Genomic DNA, 17,147 nt, shown 5'->3' on the forward strand with positions numbered 1-17,147 from the left:
ATAATCTCTATTCATTGGGTACAGTTATCTATCCACTAGCTCAAGTTTGTTAATTTTGTTGTTTAAATATGCTAATTGCTTATTAAATTTTATGTGATTTATCTGTTTTTGATAAAAATGTATGAAGATCTCTCACTGAAGATTGTGAATTTGTCTGTTTTTTCCTTATAATTCCATTTTTTAAATATATTTTAAATCTATAGTATGAAGGGCATACAAATTCATGATTGTTACATCTTTTCTGGTGAATTTTTTCATTAACTGATAATTATCATATCTCTGTATCTTGATGCTTTTTGCCTTAAATTCTTTTTTTGTCTGACATTAATGTTGCTACACTGTATTTTTTTTGGTTAGTAGCAAGTTACAGTCTATAACACCCTTTTATTTTTACACTTTATGTGTGGTAGTTTTGTTTTAGGTGTGTCTTCTGTAAACTAAATACAGCTGGATTTTTTAAAAAACAAATCTAATAATCCATGTATTTTAATAGATTTCTTTAATCCATTTTCATTCTTTGTCTGATTATTGATATATGTGGACTTACTTGTACCATCTTGTTGTTTTTGAAGTTTTAAATTTTATTTATTTAAGTTTTTTTTCCACTCAAATGGCATCATTCCATACATTCTGCTCTGCACCTGGCTTTTTAAAATTGTGGTAAAATATGCATAACATAAAATTTACTGTTTTAACCCTTTTTAGGTATACAAACCCTTTTTGGTAGCATTAAATATATTCACAATGTTGTACCCCCACCACCACTATCCATTTCCAGGACTTTTTCATTATCCCAAACAGAAACTCTGCACCCATTGAATAGCTCTCCCTCAGCCCTTCTCCTCAACCTCTAGTAACCCCTGTTCTACTTTCTGTCTCTGAATTTGCCTATTCTGGGTACCTGATATGAGTGGAATCATACAATATTTGTTCTTTTGCATCTGGTTTATTTCACTTAGCATAATGTTTTTAAAGTGTCATGCATGTTGTGGCATGTATCAGAACTTCATTCATTTTTCAGGCTGAATATAATATTCCATTGTATGTACATACCACATTTTATCCATTTTATCCATTCACCCATCAATGAATACTTGGGTTGCTTTCACATTTTAACTATTGCGAATAATGGTTCAGTGAACATTGGTGTACAAGTACCTGTTTGAGTCACTGATTTTACTTCTTTTGATTATATACCTAGTAATGGAATTGCTGGATCATATGGTAATTTTTTAAGGAAACTCCATAGTCTTCAGCAGTGGTTGTACCATTTTACACTCCACCAGGAATACACAATACCACCTTATTTTGTGTTTTCTGATTACTGATTTTTCTTTGCTTCTTTTTGCCGATAAATGTTTGGAAAATTAGCACTAATAGCAACATGGAGGGAAGTTGAAAGTGAGGTTCATTAGGAGGCTATGACAAGAGCATAGACAAGAGATGACGAAGACCTGAACTAAGGCAAGAATTGTAACAGTGAAGGAAAAAAACAGATTTAAGAGACATTTCAAACATATGCACTGTAGCATTTTTCACTCATTTATTCATTCAGTCCACAAATATTTTTTAATGCCCATGATCTCAGGAACAGGGAAGACGGTGATGAGCAAGACAGTTATGGTCCCCGCCGCAGGCTCCCAGCACGTGCAGTCTCATGGGGAGGTAGACGCGAATAAAGTAATCACGTAAATAAAGGGTAAGAGGAAATAAAGGGTAGGTGGAAAATGCAGCCAAAGAGCAGTAATGGGCTAAGGGGTAGGCTGTGCTGGCCAAGCATGGTGGGCAGGGAAAGCGTCCCTGAGCAGGCACGTCTGGATGAGGAAGAGTCATCAGGTGGAGGTGAATTGAAAGTGGATGGCTAAGAGTGTCTGAGGCGGAGGAAGCAGCACGTGCAAAGGCCCTGTGTGGCAAGAGAGGGAGAGTGGAGGGTTCTAGGAACAGAAAGGAGAACAGTGCTGCTAGTGTAGTATCCTTTATATTTCCAAGATCTATGAAACAATCTAAATGTTCAGTATAAGGGGAATTATTAAATAAATCAAGATGTTGCTACAGAATGGGGTACATGTAGCCATTATAATGGTTTAAATTTATTTACAGAGGAAACATTCATAATATATTGACAAGTAATAGAAGCACACTGAAACAGGGTGTAGAAAATGATCTTATTTTTGTTTATGTGTAATGTGTAACCAAATAATATATACATATTTCAGTACATAGAAAAATACATTAAATAAAAATATGTTACAGAAAAATCTGAACTATATTCACCAAATGATCATCTCTAGGGAGTGAGATTCTGAGTGATTGTAATTTGTTTCTTTTTGCTTATTTGTATTTTAAAAAATTTCTACAATAAGTGTAATTTATTTGTGTCAAACTAAAATTAATAGAAGATATCTCTGAGCCAGAATTAGTAGACTTGGTAACCCCTTGGCTGTGGGGAAGAGAGCAAGGCAGTTGTCAGAAGTGATGCAGGGGTTGTGTTCCTGGGTGGCTGGTGACACCGTGACTGGAGGGAAGGCACAGGACGAAAGAGCAGCTTGAGCAGGGTGAGGGACGCGGAAGACGATCGTGAGTGAAAGTGTGGCACGTTGAGCTGGAGGTGGAGATTTCTGATGGGAAGCTGGGAGTATGGTTCTGGAAGGGAACAGTGTCCAAAGCCGCTGAGAGCTCAGGCTTGGTGAAGAGATCCTCGTGTTTTCCAATAAGGAGAAGGCTGATAGCCTTTGAGAGTCCGTGGAAGGGAGAAGAAAATCCGAAAGCAATAGGTCAAGGAATGAATGCGAGATGAGGAATGATAAGGCCAAATGTGGACAACCCTTTCATGATGTTTGGGGAGAAAGAAAATGAGGATTTTAGGGTCTGGAGCTGGGAGAGAGAGCAGGTTTGGTGAAAATGGGTTTAAAAATCTTCAATATAAAGTTAAAGGGGTGAGAGTTAATAAAATACTTTACACAAAAGCGTGTAAAGCAAGAAAAGAAATGTGCTTAGCCCGGACCTTGGTGAGTAAACATAGTTTCACTGGGTATAAAATCCTAGACTGAGTTTTCCTCTCAGTGCTTTGAAGATACTCTGCTGTTTTTTGTTATTTCTAACAAGAAATCAGCTGTCAATCTATCTTTTTCTCTCTGGTGCTCTTAAGATTTTCTTTTTGTCTTTGGTTTTTCTTTCTGTTAGGGTTCATTAGGTTTCTTAAATCTGAGCATCCACAACTTTCATCAGTTCTGGAAAACTCACGGATACTCTCCCTCCAAAGATATCTCTCCCCCGTTTTCTCTCTTGTCCCTTTCTGCAGCGCTCACCAGACATGCGTTAGCCCCGCTAACTACGGACCCTTCCCCTTCCCCTCTCTTGTGTGTTTTAAATCTCTTTGCCTGCTTGTGCTGCATCTCGACTAATTTCTTTATCTTTTAGTTTATTCTCTCTCACTCTTTCAATTTAGTTATTATTTTTATCCAAATTACACACACACAGTTTATTTATTTATTTTTTAGAGACAGGGTCTCCTCTGTCTCCCAGGTTGGAATACAGTGGCACCATCATAGTTCACTGTAACCTTGAACTCCTGGGCTCAAGTGATCCATCCCCTCAAGTAGCTAGACTACAGGCGCATGCCACATGCCTGGCTAATTTTAAATTTTCTGTAGAGATGAGGTCTCGCTATGTTGCCCAGGCTGGTCTCAAACTCCTGGCCTCAAGCAATCCTCCTGCTTCAGCCTCCCAAAGTGCTGGGATTATAGGCATGAGACACCATGCCCAGCCACACATATAGTTTAAAGAGACAAATAATTATGCAAGGCTTGTTCTTTGACAATTGTTCCTTATTTTATGCTCCTTAGAAAATTTCAACTCTTTTAACTGACTCTTTTAATATTTGCCTCCATAAATCTAAATAATAGAACTGAATGGCTACTTCTTGGCTTTTCAGTTTCGGCATGATCTATGGTGTTTTTACAGTGGAAGATGTGGAATTAGCTCTATTTCCTCTCCCCACTCACACATAACCCCCTCCCAACACACCCATTTCCCATACCCAGACTTCAGCTGTACTTGGTTAGCTTAGTACTAAGTATTCATATTTTATGACTTTGAATACTCTAGTCCCTGCTGAGCCTTCATTAATTGTTCTTTCTTGCACTTCTTTACCTTTTCCTTCAAGTTAGTATAATATGTAGTACTCAGTTTTCTATGTACGTAACACTATTTTAACCCTGAACTCTCCTCTGGTTGTGTCACTGTCCTCTCAACATGCTCCAACAGGGTAGGTACTGTCGGTCTTGTCTTGAGGGAGGCTGGCCAGAGCCAGCCAGCCTGTCCCACTCGGAAACGGACGGTTCCTGGCCTGCTGCACAGTTCCTCTCTTGGACCCTCCCTCTCCGTCACGCCACGGGGTTCATGGGTACCGCTCTCCTGTTTGGTGACCTGGCTCCTGGATCCCGTAGCTTACTGATGGGATTCACCGCCTCATCTCGGTGGAGGACATTCTCCAGTGGCTTCCTGAGAAAGAGTGCATGGGAGGTAATTTCTTCAGATCTTACATGTCTAAAAATGTCTTGGTCTATCCTCACGCTTAGATGATAATTCAGATCGGGAGTAGAACTTCAGGTTGGATATGATTTTCCTTGGGCCTTTTGAAGGCTTTGCTGCATTTCTTCTAGTTTCCAGTGTTGCTATTGAAATTTTAACATTATTCTTTTTCTTGATCCTTTGCATGAAACCTGTTTTTATCCTTTCTAGAACCTCATAGAATCACCTCTCTGTTCCTAGTGCTCCAAAATTTAGTAGCACTACACCTTGATTTGAGTCTCTTGCACCTGCTGTGCTAAGCACCTGGCATGCCCTTTTACTTGGAAACCCACGTCCTTTAGTTCTAGGAAATGTTCTTGAATTATTTTATCCCTTTCATTCTTAAAATTTTATATTTCTGGAACTCTTTTTTCATAAATGTTGGGCCTTCTGGTCTGACCCTCTACTTTTTCTTTCTTCTATTGTGTTTTACTTTTTTTGTTTCTTTGATTCTAATTTTCATACCTTCTGTTAAGTCTTGCATCTCTGTGATTACTTTTTTATTTCTAAAATATCTTTCTTCATACTCTGAGTGACTTTTTTAGCATCATTTCTTGTTCCATGGATTCGGTAACCTTCCTTGATCTCTCTAAGGTTGTCCATGCCATCTTCCTCCCAGTTTTCTTTTCCATGCATGGTTTCTGTTTCTTGGAGCCTCTGTCTTTCATACTGGAAGATTTCTTAACATGTCTGCTGATCTTTGGCTGGCACTCTGCTCATATTTAAGAACAGGGAGAGCTGTCTGGGAGACTTTTGATGCACTGGTAGGGCTTGCTCACTGTGGCCTCACCACAGGGTGATGTCACTAAGCCATTTTTATTGGGAGACTCGATGTCAGACTCTGTAGATATTTTCTCTTGGGCTGGTCAGAGTCCTCAAAGAAGCCTTTTCTAATCTTCTGCTAGAATCCTAACAGCTGAATAAGAGAAGAAACATGGGGGTCTCAACATTCACTCTTCCTTCTTTTGTTCATTGTAATACTCTAGGCCTTAATTGTTTTACCCCAGGGAGTAATTTCCGGTCTTTTGCCATGGTGGTGAGGAGCAGTCACCAGGGGTCTGAGAGCTCATACCCGAATAGCATTTCAGCCACTCCTCTTCTCTCACTCACCATCACTCCACTGCAGAGGAAGCTGGTGCCACCAATTCCAGAGGCTTCAGAAGTTGCTTCACAGAAATTTCCTGCTAACTTAAGGCTCAGCATTTTGTGTGTGTGTGTGTGTGTGTGTGTGTGCGTGTGTGTGACAGAGTCTCGCTCTTTTGCCCTGGCTAGAGTGCCGTGGTGTCAGCCTAGCTCACAGCAACCTCAAACTCCTGGGCTTAAGCAATCCTTCTGCCTCAGCCTCCCGAGTAGCTGGGATTACAGGCTTGTGCCACCATGCCTGGCTAATTTTTTTCTATATATATTTTTAGGTGTCCAAATCATTTCTTTCTATTTTTAGTAGAGACGGGGTCTCGCTCTTGCTCAGGCTGGAAGGCTCAGCATTTTTGAGTCTGCAAGTCAGTTAGCTCTCCCCCTGTGCTCTCCAGCCTGCAGACCTCTGCCATTGTGCCCTTTCCCTCCTCTCCATTCTAGTGGCTAGGAAGGCTCGGGAGAGATCTTCATATTTCTCCTTTACTCCCAGAGAGAGATGTATCTCTGCTCTCTCCTCTTCTGGAGTGGATTTGTTTCTAATTCACTCTCTGGGGAGGTCACCTTTCAGGGAACTGTACTGTCTACGGGTGTCTTTGGTCTAACTCACTTTTTTTTGCTTTAGATATTTCTGTGGGGAAGGAGACACCAGACTTCTACTTAACAAAGAGAAACATTTTTACAGCCAGGAGGTTGGTGGTTTTGTTGTTTTGTTTTTTTTTTTTCTTTTTTTTTTTCACCTATTATGTCACTAATCCATAGGGAACAGGTTCCAGCAGCCCACTGATTCTCACAAAGTGAGCTTCTCTGGGAGGAGCAGGCTGGTGCTCCAGGTGAACCCAGGTACCTTTCCCTGGTACCTTTCTCTGGCTTCCTTCTTCATTGATCATTTCTTTCATGCGTTCCGGGAAGCTGTCTTGGCTCTTAGAGTACATAACGTGCTCAGTAGTCGCGTTAATTCTCTAGGCAAGAACCTTGCCCTTGCCTAGTTTGTTCACAACAGTGCCAGCAGCAGGCTGCGTAACACTGTAGCCTCTTTCAGGTTTGCCGTGGTAACACCTGTGGAGCGTGCCTTTTTGAACAGTGCCATTCCCTTGACATCTGCAATATCCCCTTTCTTGTAGATTCGCATGTGTATCGCCAAAGAAACAGCTCTCCGCTTTCCCTGTGTTCGTTTTGGTACCTTTTGTGGCCCAGACTGTACCGCTTGTCTCCTATATGAGCAGCACATTGGAACCCAAGCTCAGGGTCACCAGGGACGGCAGCTGCCCCAGGACACTTCGCAGCCACAGAACTCACCTCTCTGGATCCACACTTTCCTATCCTTCCGGCCTCTGATGATTTTTACTCTCCTTTTGGCTTGACATGCACTAAAAATATTTTTTAAAAATAGGAAAATAATATGTATGAAAAGAATTGTGTTTGGGATTCTATCCAAGGGAGTTTCTACAGACGTCTGGCCCACGGTATTGCCAGAGGCCCCCGAGGCCCGTGCGGCACCCCGTGGGAAGCACGTCCGCGTTCGTGAGCTCAGGGTTTCCCTCTGCGACACTTCGAGACTGGGAGGTCAGGCAGCAGGATTCCCTCTCGCAGTGAGAGAGGCCGACTGACGAATGACCCACGTCAGACACCATGGGGAGCAGGTGGCAGAGCTGATGTGAAAAACGGGTCGGCAGCTCTTTTCAATGAGCCATGCTCTCAGAAGGCAGCAATACGGTCTTCTCTGGTCACACACTGCCACTGTGGAGCGGCTGACGAGCTTCCCACAGCCTTTGTGAGGTGCAGGTGGTGGTTAGGACATGAGGAGTGCTGGCCCTGATACTGGATTGTCACGTGAGTTCAGGCAGGCGTCACCCTACCCGGACTGCGAAGGAGTGAGGCGAAGGAGTGAGGCGGGAGAGCAGGCGTCTCATGGGAGCACGTGAGCCATTTCACGGCCACGAGCACTGGCGGCTCTCCCAGGGAACCCGCGGAGCGGGGTGTCCAGCGCCGCCGCTCTGCCTTTGTGACCCCAGGAAGCGCGGGGCTCAGTGAGCTCCGAGCGCTGCCCCTCACAAGCGCTCCTGTAGGCTCCAAATTCATGAGCAACAACGATGTGTGACAGCAGTTGTCCCGTACGTTCACTTCCTTTCCCCACGCATGGAATGAAAGTAAGACCAAGCCTTGACCTCCAGGTCCCCTTAGTTTTCACTCCTAGTCAAGGGCTGGTCAACAAGGCATGAACCCCCCTTCAGCCGAGTTGGGTGGATGGGACGGCTGGGGGGGAAACGGCTCTTCACCGTTTGCTGCTTCCACCCGCCAACTGACTGTGCTCCTGGGAAGTGGCAGAGGGCAGCTGGGGGCCAGGGACGTTTTCCAGGAAATTGTTCTGCTTTGCAAAGTCCTATCTTATGAAACCGACAGTTTTAACTAGTTTTTCTTTCTTTTGGGATGTTCTGTTTCGGTGATGTGACGGTTTCTCTAGTCACTGGAGAACATCATCCCAGCTGATCTAGTTTTCATATAAAAAAGAGTCAGAATCTTCTAAACAAAAGGTTTCGGACTGCAGCAGTTCGGCTGGCTCTTTTCCTGCGCGTGTGCCCTTGTTCTCACGCACCGACGATGCTGGCTGTGCCTGGGACTCACTCTGTTGTCTTCTCCACAGGTACTGTGACTGCTTTGCCAGTGGGGACTTTTGCAACAACTGCAATTGTAATAATTGTTGCAACAATTTGCGTCATGAAATAGAACGTTTTAAAGCCATTAAGGTAATAAATTTCCATTAAATATATGCATTTTAAAAAGCATTTAAAAGTACTTGAAATGTTCATAAAATAATCTCCAGAGATTCCTACTTTCGGTATTGGAAAAACCCCAGAGTTTTGACAAATATATTGGATATGACTATTCCTGCAGGTGGGGTACTGGCCTGGGACAGGGTTGTTACGAGAGCAGTAGGCAGAGAAAGGTCTTTGTTCCCCACCAGCGTGGGAAGGCCTCAGAGATGCAGCAGGGTCTAGGAAGGTTCTGATTCAAGAACATGCAAATGTCCACTTTGTCTTGATTTGGGGATGTCAATGGAAAAGAACCCAAACCATAAAATAATTTAAAGAGGTTTATTCTGAGCTGAATATGTGTGACCATGGCCCAGAGAAGCTTTGAGCAAGTAGTCCCACTGTGGCTGGGTTAGTCTGGTTTTACATATTTTAGGGAGACAGGAATCACACATAAAGTCATAAATCAATACATGGAAGTCATGTATTGGTTTGGCCTGAAAAGACAGAATATCTTGAAGCAGAGGATTACAGATTATAGTGGGTTTTAAGATTCTTTGATTTGTAATTGGGCCAGGCGCGGTGGCTCACGCCTGTAACCCTAGCACTCTGGGAGACCAAGGCGGGTGGATTGTTTGAGCTCAGGGGTTTGAGACCAGCCTGAGCAAGAACAAGACCTCGTCTCTACTAAAAATAGAAAGAAATTATCTGGACAACAAAATATATATAGAAAAAATTAGCCGGGCATGGTGGCGCATGCCTGTAGTCCCAGCTACTCAGGAGGCTGAGGCAGAAGGATCTCTTGAGCCCAGGAGTTTGAGGTTGCTGTGAGCTAGGCTGACGCCACGGCACTCTAGCCCAGGCAACAGAGTGAGACTCTGTCTCAAAAAAAAAAAAAAAAAAAAAGATTCTTTGATTTGTAATTGGTTAAAGAAATGAAGCTTTGTCTATAGGCTTGGAAAGAAGAAAGTTAAGGAAGTCTGTTAATTAGAGATAAGCCACTGGCCATATACCTGGACTCAAGTGATTTGTTAAGTAAATTGACCCGAAGGTGGGGTTTGACCTTTGTCTTACATGGCCTTAGGCTTGTTAATGATTTTGTATCTTATTGTTACAGAGAATAACTTTAAAAGGGACAGAGTATAACAACTCAGATGTCTGACCTCCCTTCTCCTCATGGTTGGCCACCCAGCATGAAGGGTTTTTTTGAAGAGGGGGTGCCCTTGGCCAAGAAAGGGGGGGTCCATTCACTCAGCTGGGGGGCTTAAGGTTTTACTTTAGTTCGCAGTGGTTAGAAATTTTGGGTCATATTATATGGCAGATAAATTTGAGCTGCAACAGTGTAGCCTGAAAAGGTATAGCAAGTCCACTGTAAGAAGAGGACCGGGTGAAAGCACTGAGATGTTACATCTTTAAAATGTTTATACTCCTTGGCTTCCAGGTGGGAGGAAGAATCTAGGCTTTCCTAAAGGGGAAGAAGGTCGCTACAGCCACTCTGCTGAAGGCTATATGCAGGAGCTTGCAGCTTCTATCCCTTTCTGTAGGCACAAAAGACAAGCAGGGAGAAAGGAGGGACAGTTAGGCTTGGGGCTGTCAACCTGCTCCAGGGAGACTCCCTCTGGTGCCCTGTAATTATGAATGGAAATTGAGGGCCGATAACTGGAGAGCTGAGACTATCCTGTACAAATAGAACAAAATTATATTGTACCATGGGTGGTCTGTTTTATTATTTATTTATTTTGAGACAGGGTCTTGCTGTGTCTCCTGGGTACAGTCCAGTGGTGTCATCATAGCTCACTGCAGCCTCAAACTCCTGGGCTCAAGCAATCCTCCTGCCTCAGCTTCCTGAGGAGCTGGAACTAGAGGCATACACCACCACACCTGGCTAATTTTTCTATTTTTTGTAAAGATGGGGTCTTGCTCTTGCTCAAGTTGATCTCGATCTCCTGGCCTCAAGCCTTGTCCTCCCAAAGTGCTAGGACTATAGGCGTGAGCTACTGCGCCCAACTTATTTTTTTCTAAAATAATTTAATTTCCATTTTGAATTATGTTTAAATCAGTTGAAAATATCTTATCAGTTTTGATATATCCAGATCCATAGGACCTGGCTAGAAGAAAATTATGATGCATGTAAACTTCAAATAGTCACATTTTACTTAGGGGTAAAGGATACAATCTATAATTAAAAATGTAGAAACAGTTAAAAAGTGTTGGAATTCTCATGCATTGCTGATAGGAATATAAACTGGTGCAACCACTTTAGGAAATTGTTTGTCAATAGCTACTAAAGCTAAACCTTTTATACTATGACCAAACAATTTCATTTCTAACAATATAGCCAATAGAAATTGGCTAAACCAAAAGACTTGTACAAGAATATTCATAGCCACTTCATTCATAATAGCCAAAAACTGAAACACCTCAAATGTCCGTCAATGTTAGAATGGATAAATCCATGGAAGTATATCATATAATGGAATATAACACAATGAAAAAGAAAGAGCTACAGCTAAGTGCACCAGTGTGGATGAATCTCACAGACATTATTACGTTGAAGAAAGAAGCCGGACACGAGAGTATAGGCTGTCTGATTCCACCCACATGGTGTCCCAGAACAGGCAAATGGAAAGCTCTTAAGGTCAGAATAATGGTTCCCATTGGGGGACCTCCCAAGGAGGAGTCACAACAGAGCCTGTGGGGCTGGACTGTCCTCTCTCTTGACCCGAGTGGCAGTCACACAGGCATGCACATGTGCACACGTTCATCATGCGACAGCTGCAGGCGTGTGCGCTCACTACCTAGCGTGCTTCAGTAGTAAGAAAGACACATAAAATCTCCCCACTGCAGACCAGTGCTGTCCAGTGGGACTTTTGCAACGATGGCAGTGTGCCAGTGGCTGTGGCGTTGGACAGCACAGACCCCAACTGTTAACCTCAGGACGGGGAAAGGAAGACAAGAATTTGCGCTGTGACTTCTGTTTTACAAAAAGCATTGAATCATTCTGTATTTAAAGATATGTATGCATTTATATGTATACGTAGATATTAATAGTAGATAAACAGATTAAAAAGTAAAAACAAACAAACCAGGATAAAAAGTTTTGTGTGTTGGCCAGGCCTGGTGGCTCACACCTGTAATTCCAACACTCTGGGAGGCCAAGGCAGGAGGATCTCTTGAGCCCAGGAGTTTGAGACCAGCCTGGGCAACATAGAAAGACCCCATCTCTACAAAAAATTTAAAACTTATCCGGGTGTCATGGCATGTGTCTGTAGTCCCAGCCACTTGGGAGACTGAGGTGGGAGAATCGCGTAAATCCAGAAGTTTGAAGCTGCCTTGAGATATGATTGTGCCACTGCACTTCAGCATCAGACAGAGTGACACAATGTCTCTAAAAAAAAAAAAAAAAAGTTGTATGTATTGTATGAGAAAGGCACCACCCGGTGGTTGGTTGAGCCCCTGGACTCTGAAGTCAGCATGGGGACTTCGAATCTGGGTCCTACCATTTACCATCTATTATTTAATCTCTCGGTGCTCAGTTTCTTCATCTATAATACAGCAATAGGAGTACAGTTTTGTTTGTATGTATGTTTGTTTGTTTGTTTGTTTGTTTTTGAGACAGAGTCTCGCTCTGTCGCCCAGGCTAAAGTACAGTGGCATCAGCCTAGCTCACAGCAACCTCCAACTCCTGGGCTCGAGCAATCCTACTGCCTCAGCCTCCTGAGTAGCTGGGACTACAGGCACACACCACCTCACCTGGCTAATTTTTCTATTTTTTGTAGAGATGAGGATCTCGCTCTTGCTCAGGCTGAAACAGTAGTAGTTTTTACTTCCCAAGGTTGCTGAGAGGATTAAAGAGAGAATATATACATATAAGTCATATAGAAAGATGCCTGGGATATGGTATGTTCAATCGTGTTTAGGTAGTGCGAGCTATTAGTACAGTACCATGATCTCCACTCGCTTAGGAAACAGGGTAAGGAAGGCTGGAAGGGATATGTCCACACGGAGACAAGGATTTCCTGTGCATCTTAGCATCCGTTAACTTCCCACAGTAAATATGCGTGACTTTGAAACTCAGAAAACAAGCAAAGCCTGAAGAAACCGTGGCTACAGTACACCTTTATGTGTGGAAATGAATTGAAATAAAACAAGGAGGGATATAGCCTCTTAATTATGCGAGGAGACTCACTGTGGCTCCCTCGAAAGCAACAGAATCCGTGTGAGAGGCCTTTCGCTGAACATTCTTTTTGAATAATCAATACATCCTGATGGAGTTTCCCGCTTTCTGTCTTAGGCGTGTCTTGATAGAAACCCAGAAGCTTTCCAGCCAAAGATTGGGAAAGGAAAACTGGGCGACGTGAAGCCCAGACACAACAAAGGATGCAACTGCAAGAGGTCGGGCTGCCTGAAGAATTACTGCGAGTGCTACGAGGTCAGTAACAAGCCCCGGCGCTGGAAACAACAGAACCAAAGTGAGCCGGACGTGGGGGCGCACCTGTGGTCCAGGCTACTCGGGAGGCTGAGGCAGGAGGATCGCTTGAGCCCAGGAGTTCGAGTCCAGCCTGGGTAACATAGCAAATTCCTATCTCAGAATAAAACAAAAACAATCCTCCTGCAAAAAACCACACACACACACACACACACACACACACAAACCCGGGTAAATATTTTGACCTAAGTAACTTCTTTTGTGGTTAAAAAAAAAAACTTTACTGTAACTTAAAAAGAGAAATAGAATTACTTTCTTCCTCCTAGGGTTTCTAAGAGGGCACTGATATTAATCTGAATTAATTTCTCGGATGCCAGCTCAGCTTTGTGAACCCTCCCGGAGCAGGCTGCATTCCCAGAGCCCACCCGAGTGGCCAGCAGAGGGTGCCCCTGCTGTGGCTTTGCCTCTGCGGCTGCGAGCTCTGTGCGGAGCCCGCTCAGTGGCCGTGGTTTGGAGGCTCCTGGGGCTGTGCCTCTCCTTCCCTGAGCAGAGCCAAGACGCTGTGGCTGGGGCCGTGGAGGACAGTCAGTCCCGAGGTGCTTGTCCACAGGTGTCCCTTTGCCTGGGCACTTGGACTGGGGGTGGCCCCTCCCTGGCTCACAACCCGGGCAGAGACCAGAGTGCGCAGTCGGCCTGAGCTGATAGACACTCGCAAAACAAGGTGCACATCAAGTCTTGGACAAAAGCTTTTTCCTTTTCTCAAAGATTTAATGACAGTAGAGGGACATGCTCTCCTCTTTGGTTTTGTGCCCCTGTCATCTCCCTCTTCTCTCTCTATTTTTCTCTGTGTTGAAGGAAAGGAAGGAGGAGAGGGAGGGAACCCTCAGGCCCTGTCAGTGAAGCACCGGAGAAAACCCTCCTTGAAAGCCTCTCGCTTTGTTTGCTTGAGGTCTTTTGGGGGTACCTGTGAATTTTACTTTTCAAAGGTTGTCATAGAAGGTCAGGCTTCAGAAAAGTCCTCATGATTCTGGGGACACACATTGAAAGATCTGAGTAAGTGGACTTAGCAATCCCCCAGCTAGGATTTTGAAAATACGGCAAAAAATATTACAGAGAGGTAAAGAATTCAAAAAGTGAATGGCATCGCCCGGGCGGAAGCACTGTTGGAGGTACGCACAGCACCTCCTCTCTGCTCTGCAAGGCGCCCTCCCCGGCTGCCACGAAACAGCAGCTCAGCCACTTTCCAAGGCCAAGTCTGTGCTGGGCACGGCCCCCGTGACATGCAGGCCAAGAGGAGAGGGACGGCACTGTCTTTTATTCTCTGGCGTTAGTGTAAACTAGAAATCCTGAAGAACCTCCTGCTTCAGAACACAGAGGTGCACATAAACACAACAGATACCCGTGGAGATGCATCTCTGAGCTGGGAGATCCCTGGGGAATGAAGGAAAGAGGAAAATGAAAACCACAGTGGTTGGCAGTGCCAGCTGTCGGCTGCCCCTCGGGCCTGCGTGGGCTGGGATTTGGCCTGAGTGGGCTTGCTGTGTACAGCTGGACGCCCCAGCGCCCAGAGCGTCACCAGCCAGGAAAGGCTAGAAACAGAATCCACCCACGAGGAGGCAGGGGAGTCTTCCCGAGAACTCCCAACCCCAGGCCTGCCCTCAGGTAGGTTTCAGATTCTCCCCACCTGTACTCCTGCACCTGTAGCACCCGCCCAGCACCCTTCCGCGGTGAGAGAGAACCACCTAGCCAGGGCGCACTTTGTTCAAAACAAGGGTCAGGTGAAGTAGCTTGCTGGCCCCCCCAGTGAAGAAGGGAGAGCCACCCCCTCCTCCGCTCGGGACTCACACTCCACTGGCGGCAGGACCACTGTGGCCCCACAGCAGCAGCACACGGAGATGCACCTTGCTCTGTCACATCACTGTCATTCACTCCTCTTGGCATCTGCTTTTTTTAAATGAAATTTATAGATCACATACACACAGGAGCAAATACAAGCAAAGAATTATTTAAGGTTCATGTAAGACTTGTCAGTTTTCGATGACTCGTAGGGCAACCTAATTTTTTATTGAAGCATTTTATATTGCCAGGCAAAAATTATGTGTTCTTCTATTTGCAAATGCATCGGTTGCAAAAATTATGAGGAAAGTCCAGAACGAAAAACTCTACTAAGCATGCCAAACTATGTGGAGATCGGAGGTCTGGAAGGCAGCCATCATTTGTCACCGACTAAATTTTCGGGACTTCCAAAATTCAGAAAAGATAGGTAGGTACTCTGAACTAACCCCTCCTACTAGGGGAAATAGAGGTTAATCTGAGAGGAGAGCTAAAGGCAATTTATGCCCTGGAAAGGGAGAGTGTGTGAGTCTGCAGGGGTGAGGATGAGGGGCGGGAGGAAGGGAAGCCATTCTTTTAAAATAGCATGGACAGCAATGCTCTGTTGAATGTTCAAGGCACTGTGCTTGGAAACAGCCAGGTGTTGAGCATGGCCGTTAACCGGTGTGTTTCCCACAGGCGACCTTCCTCGTGCATCTCCTGGGAGGTGGTGGAGGCCACCTGCGCTTGCCTGCTGGCTCAGGGCGAGGAGGCGGAGAGAGAGCAGTGCTCCGAGTGCCTGGCGGAGCAGATGATCCTAGAGGAATTTGGAAGGTGCTTGTCACAGATTCTCCACATCGAGTTTAAATCCAAGGGCTTGAAAATTGAGTAGAGTACAGTGTAGCAAAATGTGAACACATGTCCCTTTTTCCCAGCGTTCTGGGCGAAGGCTGTAGTTTAGGAGGGTTGTCCGGAGGAGCACGAGGCCAGGTCTGCAGCAACAACTGCGGGGTTAAAACCAGGCTCCCTCTGCATCCGTGGGCCTGGTGAGTTTACACGGAGCTCTCTGAAGGATGTGATGACAGAAACTCCCCCTTTTTGAGGAAAACTCTGACGTGAGCATTATTTGGCCAGCCGGGAGGAGCGAGCTTGGGTTCCTGTAGTCTGGAAAGAGTGTCTGCGTGAGCGTGAGTGACGGAATCGAAGCGGGCCCTGGGGAGAGTTCACGCCTGTTGACTCATCCCCTCCGGGGAATTTTCCTCTGGAGGCTGCTGACACAAAAACTCTAGTGGTTTCTCGTTTGTTTGTTTGTTTGTTTTTCAAATTATTTAGAAATAAGTTCTTCGGATGGGCTGTTATGATGTAATTTAGAATCCCTAGAGAACTACTGAACATCCAAAGGAGTTCTGTAGTGTAGACGTTTCCCCCGAGTTGCACACGTTCAGCCCTTTCCTGAGGCCACGTGAAACGCCGGTGGTGGCCACGCTGGCCAGGCTGGCAGCAGGAGTGTCCTGAGTCACAGGACTTAAAGTTACCTAGTTCTTCACGTGCTGCTATTTGAATTGTGGAAAAGCTCTATTATCCAATCGACTGCTCCATAATTATTGTTATAATATTATTATTGTTTGTAAAATATTGTTAAAATAACTACCTTGCAGAAACCAGCAGGTAAGATTGTTAAGTTGACTCTTTTGGTTCTATTGTAAAACAAAGATGAATAAAAATTTCCAACGTCTTCAATTGTTGTAATTAACTGAAAATATATTCATCTTATGCATACCCACCCTGATGCATATTGAAAGGCTGTTCTTCCACGTTTCTGTGTTCCGTGATAATACCGGCCACCCGGGAGGAGGTCTGGCCGTAGGACTTGGCACCCGGCCCAGGAGGCAGCAAGGAGCCGAGGGGCGGGTGGCATTTTGTAGAGCTGCGTTTGGAGTGGCCTAGTTCTGACGGAGCCACAGGGGGGAAAGAAATACTTGACTCTTCTCCCGTGCAAGCCCCTTGTGACCCTGGAAGCCGGAGCCACAGACAAGTATGGCGGGAGGGTGGCGCTGTCAGCCAGCTGTGCTCTCAGTCCGTCATATCTAGCGGCCAGCAGGGAGGGGGCTGGCAGGTGACCTGGAAATGGGGGCTTTGTGAGCTGCTTCCTGGGGGGCTGCCTTCCTTCTGGTGTCCCTGTCAGCAGCGCTGGCCAACAGCAATATCTGTGGCCACACGGGTTATTTTAAATTTTCTGGCAGCTACAATTAAAACATTGAAAAGACAAGCTGCCTTTGAGCCCCTGCCGGGCCTCCCGAGCACACGCCCCTGCGTAGCTGCAGCCGCCCGCCCCGGCCCCTGGTGGGCGGCCCTTCCAACGACGAGCGTGAGCAGCAGCGTGGCAGGCTGCGCTGGGACCCAGGGTGGGCGGTTCTCCAGGGGTTTTGCGTGCACTTAGGCCTCAACGC

At 45.2% G+C, this 17,147-nt stretch overlaps 1 protein-coding gene across 1 annotated transcript in view; it reads left to right on the forward strand.

Annotated features, from left to right (window-relative positions):
* The window catches only part of TESMIN (testis expressed metallothionein like protein), a 34,972-nt gene extending 19,383 nt beyond the window's left edge, over positions 1-15,589 (forward strand). The window contains exons 6-9 of the mRNA XM_069470296.1: positions 8,348-8,450; positions 12,751-12,888; positions 14,973-15,148; positions 15,397-15,589. Coding sequence (XP_069326397.1) covers positions 8,348-8,450; positions 12,751-12,888; positions 14,973-15,148; positions 15,397-15,589 — 610 coding nt within the window. The remainder of the gene's footprint in view (positions 1-8,347; positions 8,451-12,750; positions 12,889-14,972; positions 15,149-15,396) is intronic.
* The last annotated feature ends 1,558 nt before the right edge of the window (positions 15,590-17,147 follow it).

Source organism: Eulemur rufifrons, chromosome 6, assembly GCF_041146395.1.
Source record: "Eulemur rufifrons isolate Redbay chromosome 6, OSU_ERuf_1, whole genome shotgun sequence".
NCBI classification, from domain to species: domain Eukaryota; kingdom Metazoa; phylum Chordata; class Mammalia; order Primates; family Lemuridae; genus Eulemur; species Eulemur rufifrons.